The sequence below is a fragment of the Mobula hypostoma genome, chromosome 6, assembly GCF_963921235.1.
Source record: "Mobula hypostoma chromosome 6, sMobHyp1.1, whole genome shotgun sequence".
NCBI lineage: Eukaryota > Metazoa > Chordata > Chondrichthyes > Myliobatiformes > Myliobatidae > Mobula > Mobula hypostoma.
This window is the reverse complement of record NC_086102.1, coordinates 102,233,756-102,250,615: the sequence shown is the minus strand read 5'-3', so window position 1 is coordinate 102,250,615 and position 16,860 is coordinate 102,233,756. Positions and strand designations below refer to the sequence as shown.

General features: G+C 46.3%; 1 protein-coding gene across 1 annotated transcript in view; it reads left to right on the top strand.

Annotated features, from left to right (window-relative positions):
- Nucleotides 1–15,793, top strand: part of LOC134348735 (cytochrome P450 27C1) — a 54,289-nt gene extending 38,496 nt beyond the window's left edge. The window contains exons 6-10 of the mRNA XM_063052538.1: nt 591–754; nt 2,083–2,249; nt 5,386–5,464; nt 6,105–6,308; nt 14,823–15,793. Coding sequence (XP_062908608.1) covers nt 591–754; nt 2,083–2,249; nt 5,386–5,464; nt 6,105–6,308; nt 14,823–14,939 — 731 coding nt within the window. The 3' untranslated portion in view covers nt 14,940–15,793. The remainder of the gene's footprint in view (nt 1–590; nt 755–2,082; nt 2,250–5,385; nt 5,465–6,104; nt 6,309–14,822) is intronic.
- The last annotated feature ends 1,067 nt before the right edge of the window (nt 15,794–16,860 follow it).

The window sequence follows — 16,860 nt, the reverse complement described above, 5'->3', positions numbered from 1 at the left end:
GCGTTGTGGCAGGCCTAGAACTCGCTGAGGTACGGCCAAAGGGAGACAAAGGTAAAACACTTGCTGAGGCCAAAACAGAGCTTCAAAGAGGGGTAGGTCAGAGGGGATGGTGAAGACACGGCAAGGATTAGATGGCTGTGGGCCTGTACTTGCTGGAATTTAGAAAAATGATGGGGGGATCTCATTGAAACTTACTGCATATTGAAAGGCCGAGATAGAGTAAACATGCAGAGGATGTTTCCTATAGTGGGGAAGTCCAGGACCAGAGGGCACAGCCTCAGAGTAGAAGGATGACCCTTTAAAACAGAGATGAGGAGGAATTTTTTTTAGCCAGAGGAATTCATTGCCACAACGAGCGGTGAACGTCAAGTTATTGGGTATACTTAAAGTGGAGATTGATATCTTCTTTATTAGTGGGGGTTCAAAGGTTACAGTGTGAAGGCAGGAGTTTGGAGTTGAGAGGGATAATAAAAACAAACATGATGGAATGGCGAGCAGACTCGATGGGCCGAGTGGCCTAATTCTGCTCCTATGTTTTATGGTCTTATGTTGACTGCCTCTTTTCCAACCTCCCCGTCACATCTAACCAGGTGAGATCCACGTTAATAGAAAGCTGGCTGAGATTGCACGAGAGCTGAAACAGGGAGAGGAGGTCCAGGGTGGACTGCTGACCCAGCTACTGGTCAGTCAGGAGATGACGCTGGAGGAGATCTACGCCAACATGACTGAGCTGCTGCTGGCGGGCGTAGATACAGTAAGTCTGAGCAGGCCTTGCTTTGTGTAGCACCTGTTACATCCACAGTGCTGCGGTAGCGTAGCGGTTAGCATGATGCTATTGCAGTTGGAGGTGTTCAATTCCAGTGTGGTCTGTGAGGAGCTTGTATGGTGACCGCATGGGTTTCCTCTGGGTGCTCTGGTTTCCTCCCACAGTCCAAAGACAAACCAGTTAGTAGGCCAATTGGTCATTATAAGTTGTCCTGTGATTAGGCCAGGGTTCAGTCAGTGGGTTGCTGGCCAGCTTGGCTCATTCAGCCAGGAAGGCCTCTTCCCTGCTGTGTCTCTAAATATATACAGTGAATGCTAAACTGCTTTTACCATCAGCAAGTGCCACCTTACAGAATCTTATAATGACACAAAGGAGGAAATCTTACTGTGATGATGTAAAGTAACACAGTAGCAACCCACACAAAGCCAGCGCAGTTAGTGTAGTGGTTAACATAGCGCTTTACTGCAGCCACGATCGGGGTTCAGTTTCATTCGCTGTCTGTAAGGACAGTGCTCTCTCAGTGACCACGTGGGATGTCTCCAGGTGCTCCAGTTTCTTCCCATCTTCCAAAGGTATATGGTTGGTAAGTTGTGGGCATGCTGTGTTGGCACCAGAAGCATGGCAACACAGATTTGGACTGCGCTGGGCGTTGGCACAAATGAGGCAGTTCACATTTTGCATGTGACAAATAAAGCTAATCCTTAAAGCACTGGAGGAAACCAGCTTGGTAAATCAGTTTATTATTGTCACACGTGCCAAGGTACAGTGCAAAGATGGTCTTGCATACTGTCTATACAGATCAAATCATGTACATTGAGCAAGAGCAAGGCAAAATAAAAACATTGCAGAATTAAGTGTAAAAGATATCAAAAAGTTGCACTGCAGGTAAATGATAAAGTGCAAGATCATAATATAGTAGATTGTGAGGCCAAGAATGCATCTTATCATACAAGAGTCTGGTAACAGTGGGATAGAAATTGTCATTGAGCCTGGTATATATTGTCACATGCACGGTGTAGCATTTGGCTTAATGGCTTATAGCACCAATGACCCGGCTTCAATTCCTGCCACTGTTTATAAGGAGATGTGGCCACGTGGGTTTCTTCCCAGTGCTCTGGTCTCCTCCCACAACCCAAGGACCTGTGAGTTGGTAGGCTAATTGGTCGCAAGAGTCCAATTTGGGTGGCAGGGGCTCATTGGGCAGAAAGGCCTTTATCTCTAAATCTCTAATTACCGTCCATACCAATGGAGGTAGAAAGGAGAGAAACACTTCTGTCCTGTCTTGTGTCTTGTTGATGTGTGGTTGTTCCCTGCAGACTTCCTTTACTTTGTCGTGGTGCACATATTTACTGGCCAGCTATCCGGCCATCCAGAGATCGGTGTCTGAAGAAATCCTCCGGAACCTGGGACAGGATATGACTCCAACAGTCCAGGACCTGTCCAAATTGCCTCTGGTCCGCTGTGTCCTTAAGGAAACACTGAGGTAAAACCATCACTTTGTGGCAGCTTAGCAGTCAACCTATCTCTTTACAGCCTGCAATCACAAACCAGCATTCAATTCCAGCTGCTGCCTGTAAGGACTTCTATGTTCTCCCCATGACCGAGTGGGTTTCCTCTGGGTGCTCTGGTTTCCTCCCACATTCCTAAACAAACACGGGTTGGGATTAGGGTTAGCTGTGGGCCTGCTATGCTGGCGACACCAGCGGGCTGCCCCCAAAGTAATCCTCAGATGGTGTTAGTTATCGATGACCATGATGCATTTCGCTGTATGTTTCGCTGTTTCTATGTACTTGTCACAATCTCTCTAACCTCCCTTTCTTGTGGTTTTATTCCTCACTGGTGGTGGAGGGGCTGCAGGGATTAAGCTGTTTCAGCAGGGACTGGGAGAGTCATTACTTTACCCAAAGAAACATGTGCATTTGAGTAAAATTTAAAGGTTGGCTTTATTTACCTCATGTTCATCAAAACACTTGGTGAAATGCATGGTTTGCGTCAACAGTCCAAGGACCATGCTGGGAACAGCCCGCAGGTGCTGCCCCTGCTTCTGGTACCAATGTAGCGTTGCCACAACTTACTAACCTATGTGTGTGAGGAATGTGGGAGGAAACCAGAGCACCCAGAGGTAACGGGGAGAGCGTACAACCTCCTTACAGACAGCGGCAGGAATCTAACCCCAGTCAGTGGCACAGTGGTTTCATTTCTCCGACGTGCATTGGCTACTCTTCTCCCATTCTAATGCAACCCCCTTCCCTCTCTTTCTCACCCCGCCAGAAACTCACCCCACATTGCATGTGTACTGAGATATGGTGCACTGAGGAAAGGCAAGGTGAAATGATAACAGGCTGCAGCACAGAGTGTAACGAAGGGCTGTACAGGTAGACAAGATCAAGAGCCTGCCTCACTGTGCTAGGGATTGCGCAGTGAGGAAGATTCGGTCCTTGGGCCTGGGGGTACGTGCTTTCAGGCTTTTGTATCTTTCAGTGGGTGGGTGGGGGGAGAAGTCAGAATGTCTGTGGTGGGTGGTGTCTTTGATCTTGCTGGCTGCTTCCCTGAGGCAGAGTCCATGGAGTGGAGGCTGGGTTCAAAAAGATCATTTATAATCAAACTATGTATACATTATACAGCTTTCAGATTCTTCTCCTTACAGGCAGCCGCAAAAAAAGAAACCCAAAATAATCCATCAAACAAAACTGTCAAACACCCAATGTGCAGAGAGAAAAAAACAATAAAAGCAAGCAAGTAGCGTTCAGAACTGAAGTGCACAGACACAAAGCTATAGCCTCAGTTCAGGCAGAGCCAAGAAAACATTGCAGAGCAGTGAGCTGAACCAGACCGTCCCTCATCTCCACCCTGACACCCTGACCTTCTCATCTGCTGAGGTGCTTAAATCGTTTACCAGACGTTGGGTTCTGTCACAACGATATGCTCTGGGACGTGGACCCCACTGCAGCAATTCAGCTTGTAGCTGAACTTTCCAATTCAGCCCGGTGCTAAATAGATTGAAACTCAGAGCTATTGTTTGTAGTGATTCTTTACCAGAAAAAAATGTTGTTGAGAAAGTATTTAGATGTTTCCTTTGTTTGCCAGTGAAAAATAGTCGCTGATCTTCACCAGCGCCATCTTAAATTGGAACTTTCCATGATATGCTGAACTGTGTCTACAGTTCTCTACTGTTTTGTGTGGTCTCAAACAGAACCGTGTTTACGATTCTCTACAGAACCATGTCTACAATTCTCTACAGAAGCATGTCTATGATTCTCTACAGAGCCATGTGTACAATTCTCTACAGAACTGTGTCTACGATTCTCTACAGAACCGTGTCTGCAATTCTCTACAGAACCGTGTCTGCAATCCTCTACAGAACCGTGTCCGCGATCCTCTACGGGCCCGTGTCCGCGATCCTCTACGGGCCCGTGTCTGCAATCCTCTACAGAACCGTGTCCGCGATCCTCTACGGGCCCGTGTCCGCGATCCTCTACGGGCCCGTGTCTGCGATCCTCTACGGGCCTGTGTCCGCGATCCTCTACGGGCCTGTGTCCGCGATCCTCTACGGGCCCGTGTCCGCGATCCTCTACGGGCCCGTGTCCGCGATCCTCTACGGGCCCGTGTTTGCGATCCTCTACAGAACCGTGTCCGCGATCCTCTACGGGCCCGTGAGTAGAATTCTCTACAGAGCTGTGTTGTAGGAGCTTACATCGCCAATAGCCTGTCCAGGTTTAACCATGACCAAGAAAGTTCACCAGTGCGAACATCAACATCCTCAGGAGGCTTAAGAATTTTGACATGTCCCCTTTAACCCTTACCAGTAGGAAGCATCCTATCCAAATGCATCATGGTTTGGTCTGGCAGTTGCTCTGTTGGAGACTGTAAGAAACTACAGAGAGTTAGAGACATAGCTCGGCACATCACGGAAAGCAACTTCGCTCCATGGATTATGTCTGTACTTCCTACTGCCTCAGAAAGCAGCCAATATAATCAAAGACTCTACCCATCCCGGATATTCTCTCTTCTCCTCCTCCAATTAGGCAGAAGATATAAAATCCTTAAAGTTCCTACCACCAGGCTGAAGGACAGCGTGTACCTACTCTTATAAGACTACTAAATGGTATCTAGTACAATAAAATGGATTCTTCACCTCACAATGTACCTTGTTACGGCCTTGCATCTTACTGTCTGTTTGATCTGCACTTTCTCTAACTATGAACCTTCATTGGTTGATAGGTTCTTAATTAATCAGCATGTCTAAGGTTACAGGAAGAAGGCAGGAGAATAGGGTTGAAAGGGATAATAACTCAGCCATGATGGAATTGCGGAGAAGACTCAATGGGCTGAATGGCCTAATTCTGTTCCTATGTCTTATGCTCTTCATTCCATAGTTTCTCCCAATGCCCTTAATGGAATGATTTGTATCAACTGCATGTAAAACAAAAGTTTTTCACTGTATGTTGGTACATCTAACACTCGCAAACCAACTTACCCATTTACCTACAATCTGGTTGCTCTACAGGTACCTCATCCAACAGAGGCCCTAGTTTAAGTCAACCTTTGACTAGCTTGGAATCTTAAATTGTAAACCCAAATGACTTAAACATAAAATTCCTTCTTGTTCTCCCAAACAGGATGTTTCCTGTTCTCCCTGGAAATGGTCGAATCACCCAAGAGGACATGGTTGTTGGAGGATATTTCATCCCAAGCGGAGTGAGATCTTTATTTACTTTTCCAAACAAAACCGATTATTCTCTCTGCTGGCTGGGAGGCGGGGTGTGGCTGGCAGGAATGGGACTTGTTTTTCTGTTGTTGTTTGCTCTTTCTGTATTGCTCTACCGAGCATTTGGGCATGCTATGTTGGCGCCGAAATGAGTGGTGACACTTGCTGTGCATCCCTATATGTGTTGGTCAAAAGACTCATTTCACTGAATGTTTCAATGTGCACGTGATAAATAAAATGAGTCTGACAAGGGAGTGATGAGAAAGGAGTCTGCGATGATTCGTGGACTGAGGAAGTTGAAGCCCAATGCCCAAAGTCTGGAGATCTGTCCCAGGGTCGGGGGACTGTCCGTGTGTATGGATAGGGGAGTGTGGGGGGGAGGTAAGGGACTTGTTTTGCTGTTGTCCAGTTGCTTGTTGTGTTCTGCATTGCTTTGCTGAGCATTGCTATGTCAGCACCAAAAGGGGGCGACATTTACAGGCTGCCCACAGCACACTTTCAGTTGTGTTAACGCAAATGATGCATTTCTGTAAATCTGATGTACCTGTGATAAATTTAAATCCTGAATCTTGACCTCATTTCCCCCCCCCCACCCTCTCTCTCTCTCTCTCTCTCTCTCTGCACCCACAGACCCAGCTTGCTCTCTGCCACTATTCCACATCACACGATGGTGAGGTTTTCAACAGTCCGGGAGAGTTCCTGCCCCAGCGTTGGCTGCGGAAGGCCAACACGGACCGGGTGGATAACTTTGCAGCCATCCCATTCGGTTATGGAGTGAGGAGCTGCGTGGGGCGCAGGATCGCAGAGCTGCAAATCCAGCTTGCACTTACACAGGCAGGTCTCCCTGATCATGGACGTGGGCTGTCACTGGCAGGTTTTCCCCGATCACGGACGTGGGCTGTCACTGTCACTGGCAGGTTTTCCCGATCACGGATTTGGGCTGTCACTGTTTCACTGGCAAGTCACCCTGATAACGGATTTGGGCTGTCACTGTCACTGGCAGGTTTTCCCAATCACGGATGTGAACTGTCACTGTGTCACTGGCAGTCTCCCTGATCGCGGATGTGGGTTGTTACTGTGTCACTGGCAGTCTCCCTGATCGCGGATGTGGGTTGTTACTGTGTCACTGACAGGTCTCCCTGATCACGGACGTGGGCTGTCACTGTCACTGGCAGGTTTTCCCAATCACAGATGTGGGTTGTCACTGGCAGGTATTCCCGATCACGGGTGTGAGCTGTCACTGTGTCACTGGCAGTCTTCCTGATCGCGGATGTGGGTTGTTACTGTGTTACTGACAGGTCTCCCTGATCACAGACGTGGGCTGTCACTGTCACTGACAGGTCTCCCTGATCACGGACGTGGGCTGTCACTGTGTCACTGACAGGTCTCCCTGATCACAGACGTGGGCTGTCACTGTGTCACTGACAGGTCTCCCTGATCACAGACGTGGGCTGTCACTGTCACTGACAGGTCTCCCTGATCACGGACGTGGGCTGTCACTGTGTCACTGACAGGTCTCCCTGATCACAGACGTGGGCTGTCACTGTCACTGGCAGGTCTCCCTGATCACAGACGTGGGCTGTCACTGTCACTGACAGGTCTCCCTGATCACGGACGTGGGTTGTTACTGTGTCACTGACAGGTCTCCCTGATCACGGACGTGGGCTGTCACTTGCTTCCCATACCAGCATTGGTGGTTCTTTTTGCCACGTGTACCAAGATGCAGTGAAAAGCTCATGTCTGCTTGAGAACCGTACAAGGATCCAAGTACATTGAGGTAGTACAAAGTAAACTGATGATGCCTGGATTAGAGAGCGTGTCTTATGACAACAGGTTGAGTGAGCTCAGGCTTTTCTCTTTGGAACGAAGGACAACAAGAGGTGACTTTGACAGAGCGGTGGGTGTGTGGAGCGCTGCCAAGGGTGGTGGGAGAGGCAGATACACAAGAGACCCTTCAACAGGCACAGAGGTGATAGAAAATGGAGGGTTGTGTGGGAAGGAAGGGTTAGACTGAACTTGGAGTAGGTTAAAAGGCCAGCATGACATCGCAGGCTGAAGGGCCTGGACTGTGCAGCACTCTCCTATGTTCTTTGAGAAAAAGGAAATGAAAACCATTTAGCATAGATTGATTATTGAAATTTTGGTACTTTATGTATTCTATTGCAAAATGTCGTATTTGTCAGTCATGTATTGCTACAAGGTAAGAGGAGAAGGTGATTTGGTCCTTTGAGCCTGCATTGCCGTTAAATGTGATGATAGTTGATAGAAAAATGCGGGCTACATGGGTGGGAAAGGTTAGACTGATCTTGGAATGGTTAAAAGGAGAGCACAACATCGTGGACCGAAGGGCCTGTACTGTTCTACACATGTTCTGTGTTCTGTGTCGGGCTGCCCCGAGGATGGATTGACCTTAAGGTAGATAATAGAGTTGGCACAACATCGTGGGCGAAGGCAAACAAATGTAGTGCGAGGGGCACCTGGAGATAGGGTGGAAGATCAGGTTAGAGTCTATTCTCCAGTGTTTGAGAGGTCCCTTCGTGGTTCCTACTCTCATGCTCCGGTGGGTGGAGGGAACTGACCAGGGTGGTGGGGGGAATGGCCAGGGTGGGGGGAAATGACCAGGGTGTGGGGGAATGACCAGGGTGGGGGAAAGTCCAGTTTGGGGGAACTGACCAGGGTGGGTGGTGTGACCTTGATGATGTTGGCTGCTTTCCTGAGCAGCAGGAAGTGTAGATAGTCAGTGGAAGGAAACACAGTTTGTGTGATAGATTGGACAACATTCAAAACTCTCTGAAATTTCTCATAGTCTTCGGCAGGATGTTTGTCATACTGAGCTGTGGCATTAGGAGAAAACGGTCCAGCTGATCCACTTTATCCTTGATGTGTCGGTGTCTGGGTGCCCATTGGGGCAGTACAGTAGCATGATAGTCAGTGTGTCACTTTAAACGCCTGTGTTTGGAGTTCAGTCCTGCCACTGTCTTTCAGGAGTTTGTAGGTTCTCCCCGTGACCATGTGGCTTTCAAATTCAGTTGTCATTCAGCCATACACATGTATAAAGCTAAACAGAACTGTGTTCCTCTGGGGCCTACATGCAAAGTGCCGTTCACACAGTCCCACACAGCATATATAGTCATAAAAAATACTTGCACAAGTCCCTGATGATCGATGTCGTCCTGGATCTTTGTTTCTGCAAGAACAAGCACAGCAGTTCCATACCAACAGATAGAGGTGAATCAGCTTGTCTTGCAAGGGGTGAACACCGGAGAGCAACACGGATGGACCCAGCCAGGCCCAACCCAGCACGGATTCCAGCACTCCTGCTGTGCCTCTAATCTCTCCCACACTGCCTTCCTGGGTGTCTGTATCAGGCTGTAATGGTGTGTAACAGGCAGGCCGCCTCCCTGGGTGGCTGCAACACTGTGTAACAGGCATGCCCCCTCTCTAGGTGGCTGTAACAGTGTGTAACAGGCATGCCCCCTCTCTAGGTGGCTGTAACAGTGTGTAACAGGCATGCCTCCTCTCTAGGTGGCTGTAACGGTGTGTAACAGGCATGCCCCCTCTCTAGGTGGCTGTAACGGTGTGTAACAGGCATGCCCCCTCTCTAGGTGGCTGTAACAGTGTGTAACAGGCATGCCACCTCTCTGGGTGGCTGTAACGGTGTGTAACAGGCAGGCTGCCTCCCTGGGTGGCTGTAACAGGCAGGCCACCTCCCTGGGTGGCTGTAACAGTGTGTAACAGGCAGTCTGCCTCCCCGGGTGGCTGTCTGAAGGCCTGAAGGCTTGATCCCAGCAATAACCCAAGACCATGCTGCTTTTCCACGGTCGGTCTCACCAATGAACCTGACTTTCAGGATTTTATATTACCAATGTCCAACAAGGTCTTGTGATCGCACAACAAAACATTGAAGATAAATATTTGCACCTTTTGTTGAACCCAGAGAGACTGCTGTGACCAAGCACATCGCCATCTTACCGGAAGATGGTGAGTTGTGTTCACGTTACGTTGACCGGAAGTGTGGCAAGACTTGTGGGCTGCCCCTAGCTTATATTTGGGCTCTGTTCATTGTTGATACAAAGGACAGATTTCACTCTGATTCGATGTACATGTGACAAATAAAGCTAAACTCTTTCTTTCCTTAGAACTAACACTCTCTAAGCTGGGAACATCATGCTGAGACTCTTTTGCACACTCTGCAATGTCTTCACATCTTTCCTGTATCAGAATACAAGAGAGTTCTTGAAATGCAGCCCAGCTAAAGTTATTATCAAAGTACTAAATGTCACCATATGCCACCTGGAGATTCATTTTCTTGCAGGCATTCACAGTAGAACATAGGAATACAATAGAGTCAGTGAGAAACTATACACAAAGACTGACAATGTGCAAAAGAAAAACTGCAAATAAAAAAAGCTAATAATGATAATAAATAAATAAATAATACTGAGACCATGAGTTGTAGGGTCCTTGAAAGTGAGTCGATAGGTTGTAGAATCTGTTCAGTATGAGGTGAGTGAGTGAGCTCTGCATCACAGTTAATGTAAGTGCTCTTGGACAATAGTCACTGAGGAAAGTTAACATTCTCATCTTGGGCGCTGCTATGATTGAAGTCTACTTTAGGCAAGTAGGTACTTCAGACTGCCGAAGCAGGAGGTTAAACATGTCAGTATCCTGAAGGATGGTGTGACATTGGCCCCTGGGTCGAACATTTTATACAGCTGCTACAAAACAGGCCAACTTTTATCATTAATGCCCTGGCCAATGTGACAAGTACAGTGTACTCCTGCGCTTTTGTGCACCGCTTTCAATGAGCAATGGACTTGCATCCCCAGATCAGAATCAGGTTTAATACCTCTGGCATATGTCGTGCAACTTAAATTTGTGGCAGCAGTACGATCAATACATGAGAAATACAGAAAAGAAGAACTGATTTATAGTAAGTATATATGTATGTTAAAAGTTACATTAAAATAAATAGTGCAAAAACACAAATAGTGAAAAAATAGTAGTGAGGCAGTGTTCATGGGTTCAATGTTCATTCAGAAATCAGATGGCAGAGGGGAAGCGGCTGTTTCTGAATCAGTGAGTGTGTGTCTTCAGGCTCCTGTACCTCGCTCCAGATGGTAACAATGAGAAGAGGGCATGTCCTGGGTGATGGATGCCACCTTTCTGAGGCATCGCTCCTTGAAGATGTCTTGGATACTATGGGGGCTAGTACCCACGATGGAGCTCTCTGCAATTTATTTTGATCCTGTGCAGTAGCACCTCCCCCACCAATAGCAGATGGTGCAGCGGCCAGTCTGAATGCTCACTATGGTACAATGTAGAAGTGAACGTTTTCGAGTTTCCCTCTGCACATCAGTGTTCCTCACTGCCCTGGCATTTACTGAATACTTTTCTCTCACCTTTGACTTACAGCATCTCACATTTACCCACGTTATACTCATCTGCCATTTCTCCACCCATGTTTCCAACTGATCTGTACACTGCTGTATCCTTAAAGAAAGATCATAAAGGTGAGCTTTATTTGTCACGTGTACATGGAATATTGAAACATACAGTAAAATATCTCATTTGTGTCAATGACCCTCATTGTACGAAGATGTACTGGATGCAATCCATAAGTGTCCCCAGTGCAGCAGGCCCACAGCTCACTCATCATAATGGGACTGTACATCTTCAGAGGAAACCAGAGCACCCAGAGGAAACCCACATGGTCATGGAGAGAGAGTACAAACTTCTTACAAATAGTGGCGAGAATTGAACTCTGGTCTTACAGACAGTGCACCGTAAAGCATTACACTGACTGCTGTGCTACCAGGCCACAGGCTCAGCCTTTAGAGGAGGCTTACCAGGATGCTGCCCAGATTAGGAAGCATATCTTATGAGGATAGCTTAAGCGAGTATGAGCTTTTCTTGCTGGAGGGAAGGGTGTAAGGTGATGTGATAAAGGTAGCAGGGGCATATTTTTAGGGTGATTGGAGAAAAGTGTAGGCGGGGGTGATATCAGAGGTAAGTTCTCTAGACACAGGGAGTGGTGGGTGTGTGGAGCACACTACCAGCAGTGGTGATAGAGGAAGATATGTTAGGGTCATTTAAAAAACTCTTAGATAGGCACATGGATGAAAGAAAAGTGGAGGCTGTGTAGGAGGGAATGTTGAGATTGATCTTAGAGTAGGTTGAAAGGTCAGCACAGTATTGTGGGCCGAAGGGCCTGCGGTGTGCTATACTGTCCTGTTCTCATGTTTGTTCGATGCATTTTGAGCTACAACATGGAACCAGGCTCACACGGCCCAGTTTCACCAACGTGACTAATTAACCGACTGTCTCTGGGAGGTGCGAGGAAACCCACGCAGACACAGGGACAGCATACAAACTCTTTACAGGCAGCGGTGGGAGTGGAGCCCAGGTCGCTGACACTGTAACAGTGTTTCCCCATCCACTGCGCTACAGTGCTACCTGTATTCTATGCTCTTGGTTCTATAATCCACAACTCTGCAGATTTTCATGGCGTCTGCACATCTACATTTCTGTCCAAATGTCATTCACAACAGGTGTCCCAGCAGAACACCACCTGATCATAGACCTCCAGCCAGAATAACACCCCTCCATCACAATCCCCTGTCCTCGAAAATGTGGCCAGTTTTGTATTCAATCTCTGGACCCCATGTACTAAGATCCCTGCACTTCTCCAACTCTGCCCTCTGGTCTTCAGTCCCTGCGTTTCCCATGACACTGGCTACCTAGGTCTAAGTTCTGGAATTCCTTTGCCAAGCTTAACTCACTAGAGTGCACACTCCCTTTGTTCATATGCCTGCCTCGGATACCCAGGGCTCAGTGCCACTCACGGCTTTTCTGATGCACTGCAGAATGTTTTCACCAGACACTAGAATACTACAGCAAAGTGCAGGCCCTTCGGCCCTTGATGTTGTGCCCACCCATATATTCCTTAAAAAAAAGTACTAAACCCACACTACCCGGTAACCGTCTATTTTTCTTTCATCCATGTGCCTGACAATGAGGCTCGTAAATACCCCTAATGTTTTAGCCTCCACCACCATCCCTGGCAAATCATTCCAGACACCTCTGTGTAAAAAAACTTAAACCTGATGTCTCCCCTAAGCTTCCCTCCCTTAACTTTGTACATGTGCCCTCTGGTGTTTGCTATTCGTGCCCTGGGAAACATACTGGCTATCCACCCTATCTATGCCTCTCATAATCTTGTAGACCTCTATCAAGCCCCCTCTCATCCTTCTACGCTCCAAAGAGAAAAGTCCCAGTTCTGCTAACCTTGCCTCATAAGACTTGTCTTCCAATCCAGGCAACATCCTGATAAATCTCTGCATCCTCTCCATAGCTTCCACATCCTTCCTATGATGAAGTGACCAGAACTGAACACAACTGTGGTCTCACCAGAGATTTGTAGAGTTGCAACATGACCTTTCTACTCTTGAACTCAATCCCCCTATTAATGAAGCCTAGCACACCTTAATATTTTAACGTCATATGGAAAGGTTGAGTCAGTTTGAACTTTACTCAGTGGAGTGTAAGAGAAAAGGGGAGATTTAGTGGAGATGCACAGATTATGAGGTGTATGGATAGGGCAAATACAAGCAGGCTTTTTCCACTGAGGTTGGGCAAGATGAGAACTGCAGATCATAGGTAAAGGGGTGAAAGGTAAAAAATATTTAGACCATAAGACAGGGGAGCAGAATCAGGCCATTCAGCCCATCAAGTTTGCTATGCCATTCTATCATGGCTGATTTATGATCCCTCTCAGCCCCATTCTCCTGACTTAACCATATATAACCATATAACAATTACAGCACGGAAACAGGCCATCTCGGCCTTTCTAGTCCATGCCGAACTCTTACTCTCACCTAGTCCCACCGAACTGCACTCAGCCCATAACCCTCCATTCCTTTCCTGTCCATATATCTATCCAATTTAATTTTAAATGACAACATCGAACCTGCCTCAACCACTTCTGCTGGAAGCTCGTTCCACACAGCTACCACTCTCTGAGTAAAGAAGTTCCCCCTCATGTTACCCCTAAACTTTTGCCCTTTAACTCTCAAATCATGTCCTCTTGTTTGAATCTCCCCCATTCTCAATGGAAAAAGCCCATCCACATCAACTCTATCTATCCCCCTCATAATTTTAAACACCTCTATCAAGTCCCCCCGCAACCTTCTACGCTCCAAACAATAAAGACCTAACTTGTTCAACCTTCCTCTGTAACTTAGGAGATGAAACCCAGGTAACATTCTAGTAAATCTCCTCTGTACTCTCTCAATTTTATTGACATCTTTCCTATAATTCGGTGACCAGGACTGTACACAATAATCCAAATTTGGCCTCACCAATGCCTTATACAATTTCAACATTACATCCCAACTCCTATACTCAATACTCTGATTAATAATGGTCAGCATGCCAAAAGCTTTCTTCACCACCCTATCCACATGAGATTCCACCTTCAGGGAACTATGCACCATTATTCCAAGATCCCTCTGTTCTACTGCATTCTTCAATGCCCCACCATTTACCATGTATGTCCTATTTTGATTAGTCCTACCAAAATGTAGCAGCTCACATTTTTCAGCATTAAACTCCATCTGCCATATTTCAGCCCACTCTTCTAACTGGCCTAAATCTCTCTGCAAGCTTTGAAAACCTACTTCATTATCCACAATGCCATGTATCTGAGTATCATCTGCATACTTACTAATCCAATTTACCACCCCATCATCCAGATCATTAATATATATGACAAACAACATTGGACCCAGTACAGATCCCTGAGGCACACTGCCATGACTTCTCCCCATAACCTTTGACACCCTGATACATCAAGACCATATCAACTTCTGCTTTAAATATGCCCACTGACTTGTCCTCCACAGCCATCTATGGCAATGAATTGCACAGATTCACCACCCTCTGGCGAAAGAAATTTGAGGTATGCAAAGTTAAGAGGGGTATGGATAGGTCTTATTCAGGCTGGCTTTACCACTGAGGTTGACTGAAACTGGAAACTAGAGGTCATGAGTTAAAGGTGGAAGGTGAAATATATAAGGGGAACATGAGGGATCTTCTTCACTCAGAGGGTAGTGAGAATATGAAAGAAGCTGATAGTGGATGCCAGTTCAATTTCAGCATTTAAGAAGTTTGGGTAGGTATGTTGATAGGAGGGGAATGGAGGCTACGTCCAGGTGCAGGTAGAATAACAGCTTGGCATAGACCAGATGGACCTATTTCTATACTGCAGTGCTTTATGACTGATAAAGGCACGACGTAACTGTATTTTGTTACTGTTAATCTGAATCTATTCAAACTTTATCTTTTCAGCTCCTGCAAACATTTGAGATCCAAGTGGCTCCCAACACAGGCACTGTCCTAGCCAAGACCCGTGGCTTACTGTCTCCTAGCAAACCCATACACCTCAAATTTGTGGACCGGAAGTAGTGGACAGCAAAGGTTAAAGGTCACTGATCTGTGTGACATAAACCGGACCCCCTCAGAAACCATTGATAAGTGCTGTGGATGGATTTGCTTCATAATGCTCATGGTTTGCAAGGCAACTTATCCATATGAGGCATGGTGTAAGACTTTATTTAGTTCAGCTTTGTTTAACTTAACCCGTTCCATAGATCAGCGATTGGCCAGTGTTATGAGTCACCTTCTGGTGAACTGGCTGAGCTGAGAATAATTTTAACCCGTCGAAGAAGAGTCACAGAGTAAAACGTCATCTTTGGTCACTGTCCCTGTAAGCTCTAATCAAAGATTCTAAGATTTCAAAGTAAGTTAATTATCAAAGTAGGTATATCTCATTCTATATGACCCAGAGGTTCATTTTCTTGTGGGCATTCACAGTAGAACAAAGAAATACGGCAGAATCAATGTAAAAATACACACAAAGATGGAAAAGCAACCATTGTGCAAAAGACCACAAATTGTACAAATACAAAAAGAGAAAAGAATTACAGTGAGTAATATTGAGAGCGTGTAATGACCTCCTGCCCTTTCATAAGATCTTTAGTGCACAGAAAGAGGTCATGAACTCACTCCATGCCCAAGTTGTGGAACAAGCTATTCAGTCCTGTTGTTGCTCTTTCCCTCTCATCCTCAATGCTGGTGACCTGGATCAATTCCGGCCACTGCCTATAAGTTGTTTATATGCTCTCCCCGTGACGGCGTGGGTTTTGTCTGGGTGCTCCCATTTCCTCCCACATCCAAAAGGTTTTTGTTAATTGGTCACACAGGTGTAACTGGGTGGTGTGAGCTCATTGGGTTGGAAGGACCATGCTGTATCCCTAAAAAAAAATAAAATACCTGATCAGTTCCCTTTGGAAATCCCTGAGTGTTTATTTCCAGAGTTCCAGGTAACTGGTATAAAAGAAATTCCTCTTTGCATCAAATTGTATCTTTCTCCCATCTTTGCCCCTCGTCCTTAAAACAGTCACTGCAGGGAGGAAGCAACAGTAAGTCTGTGCTGGAGAAAATCAGCAGGTCAAGACACATCTGTGTGGATTGGGGGAGGTGGTAGCGGTCAGCGTATCACTGTACAGTGCCAGCAAGCTGTTCAAATCCTGCCGTTGTTTGTAAGTTCTCCTTTCAACTGCCTGAGTTTTCTGTGGAAGCTCTGGTTTCCTCCCACATTTCAAAGATTTACTGGTGAGGGTGACTGGCATCTTGGAGCTAGAAGCCCAGCAAAACTCTTGCTGATTTAATTTGTAAACAAAGCAACGTGCATGTGACGAATAAAGCTAATCTTTACTTAGTCTTTCAATTGAGGTTTCAGATTGGCACAGGAAGTGTGGTGACACTTGTCAGGCTCTCCAGCACAATTCTTACTGATTTGATTTGATGCATATGACACATTGCATCATATCACATTGCTTCCTGGATGTGGAAGAACTTCCAAAGCCAAGATTGGACTCATAAGCCGCTTGAGAGCCCATAAGTAGACCAACAGAACGAAGACCATCATCCTCGACCTCGAGGGATAGCCACAATGACAATGTTTCAATGCACGTGTGACAAATAAAGCTAACCTTTCTTTATTTAATCTTTCTGTAGAGGTTTCAGCTTGAAACTGTGCAAAAGGACAGAATTTAATGTGACATTGATAAACTAATTCACTGCTTTATGAAAGCATTGACAATACCTTTACCACCACAGCATGCATGACCCACTGAGTCCCTGCAGCAGACTGCTGCTCCAGCTTGCTGTTGGGATGGGTGGAAATGTCAAATATTAGAGTGCATCGTTGCAGTCATAGTCATAGTCATACTTTATTGATCCTGAGAGAAATTAGTTTTCATTACAGTTACACCATAAATAATTAAGTAGCAATAAAACCATAGATAATTAAATAGTAATATGT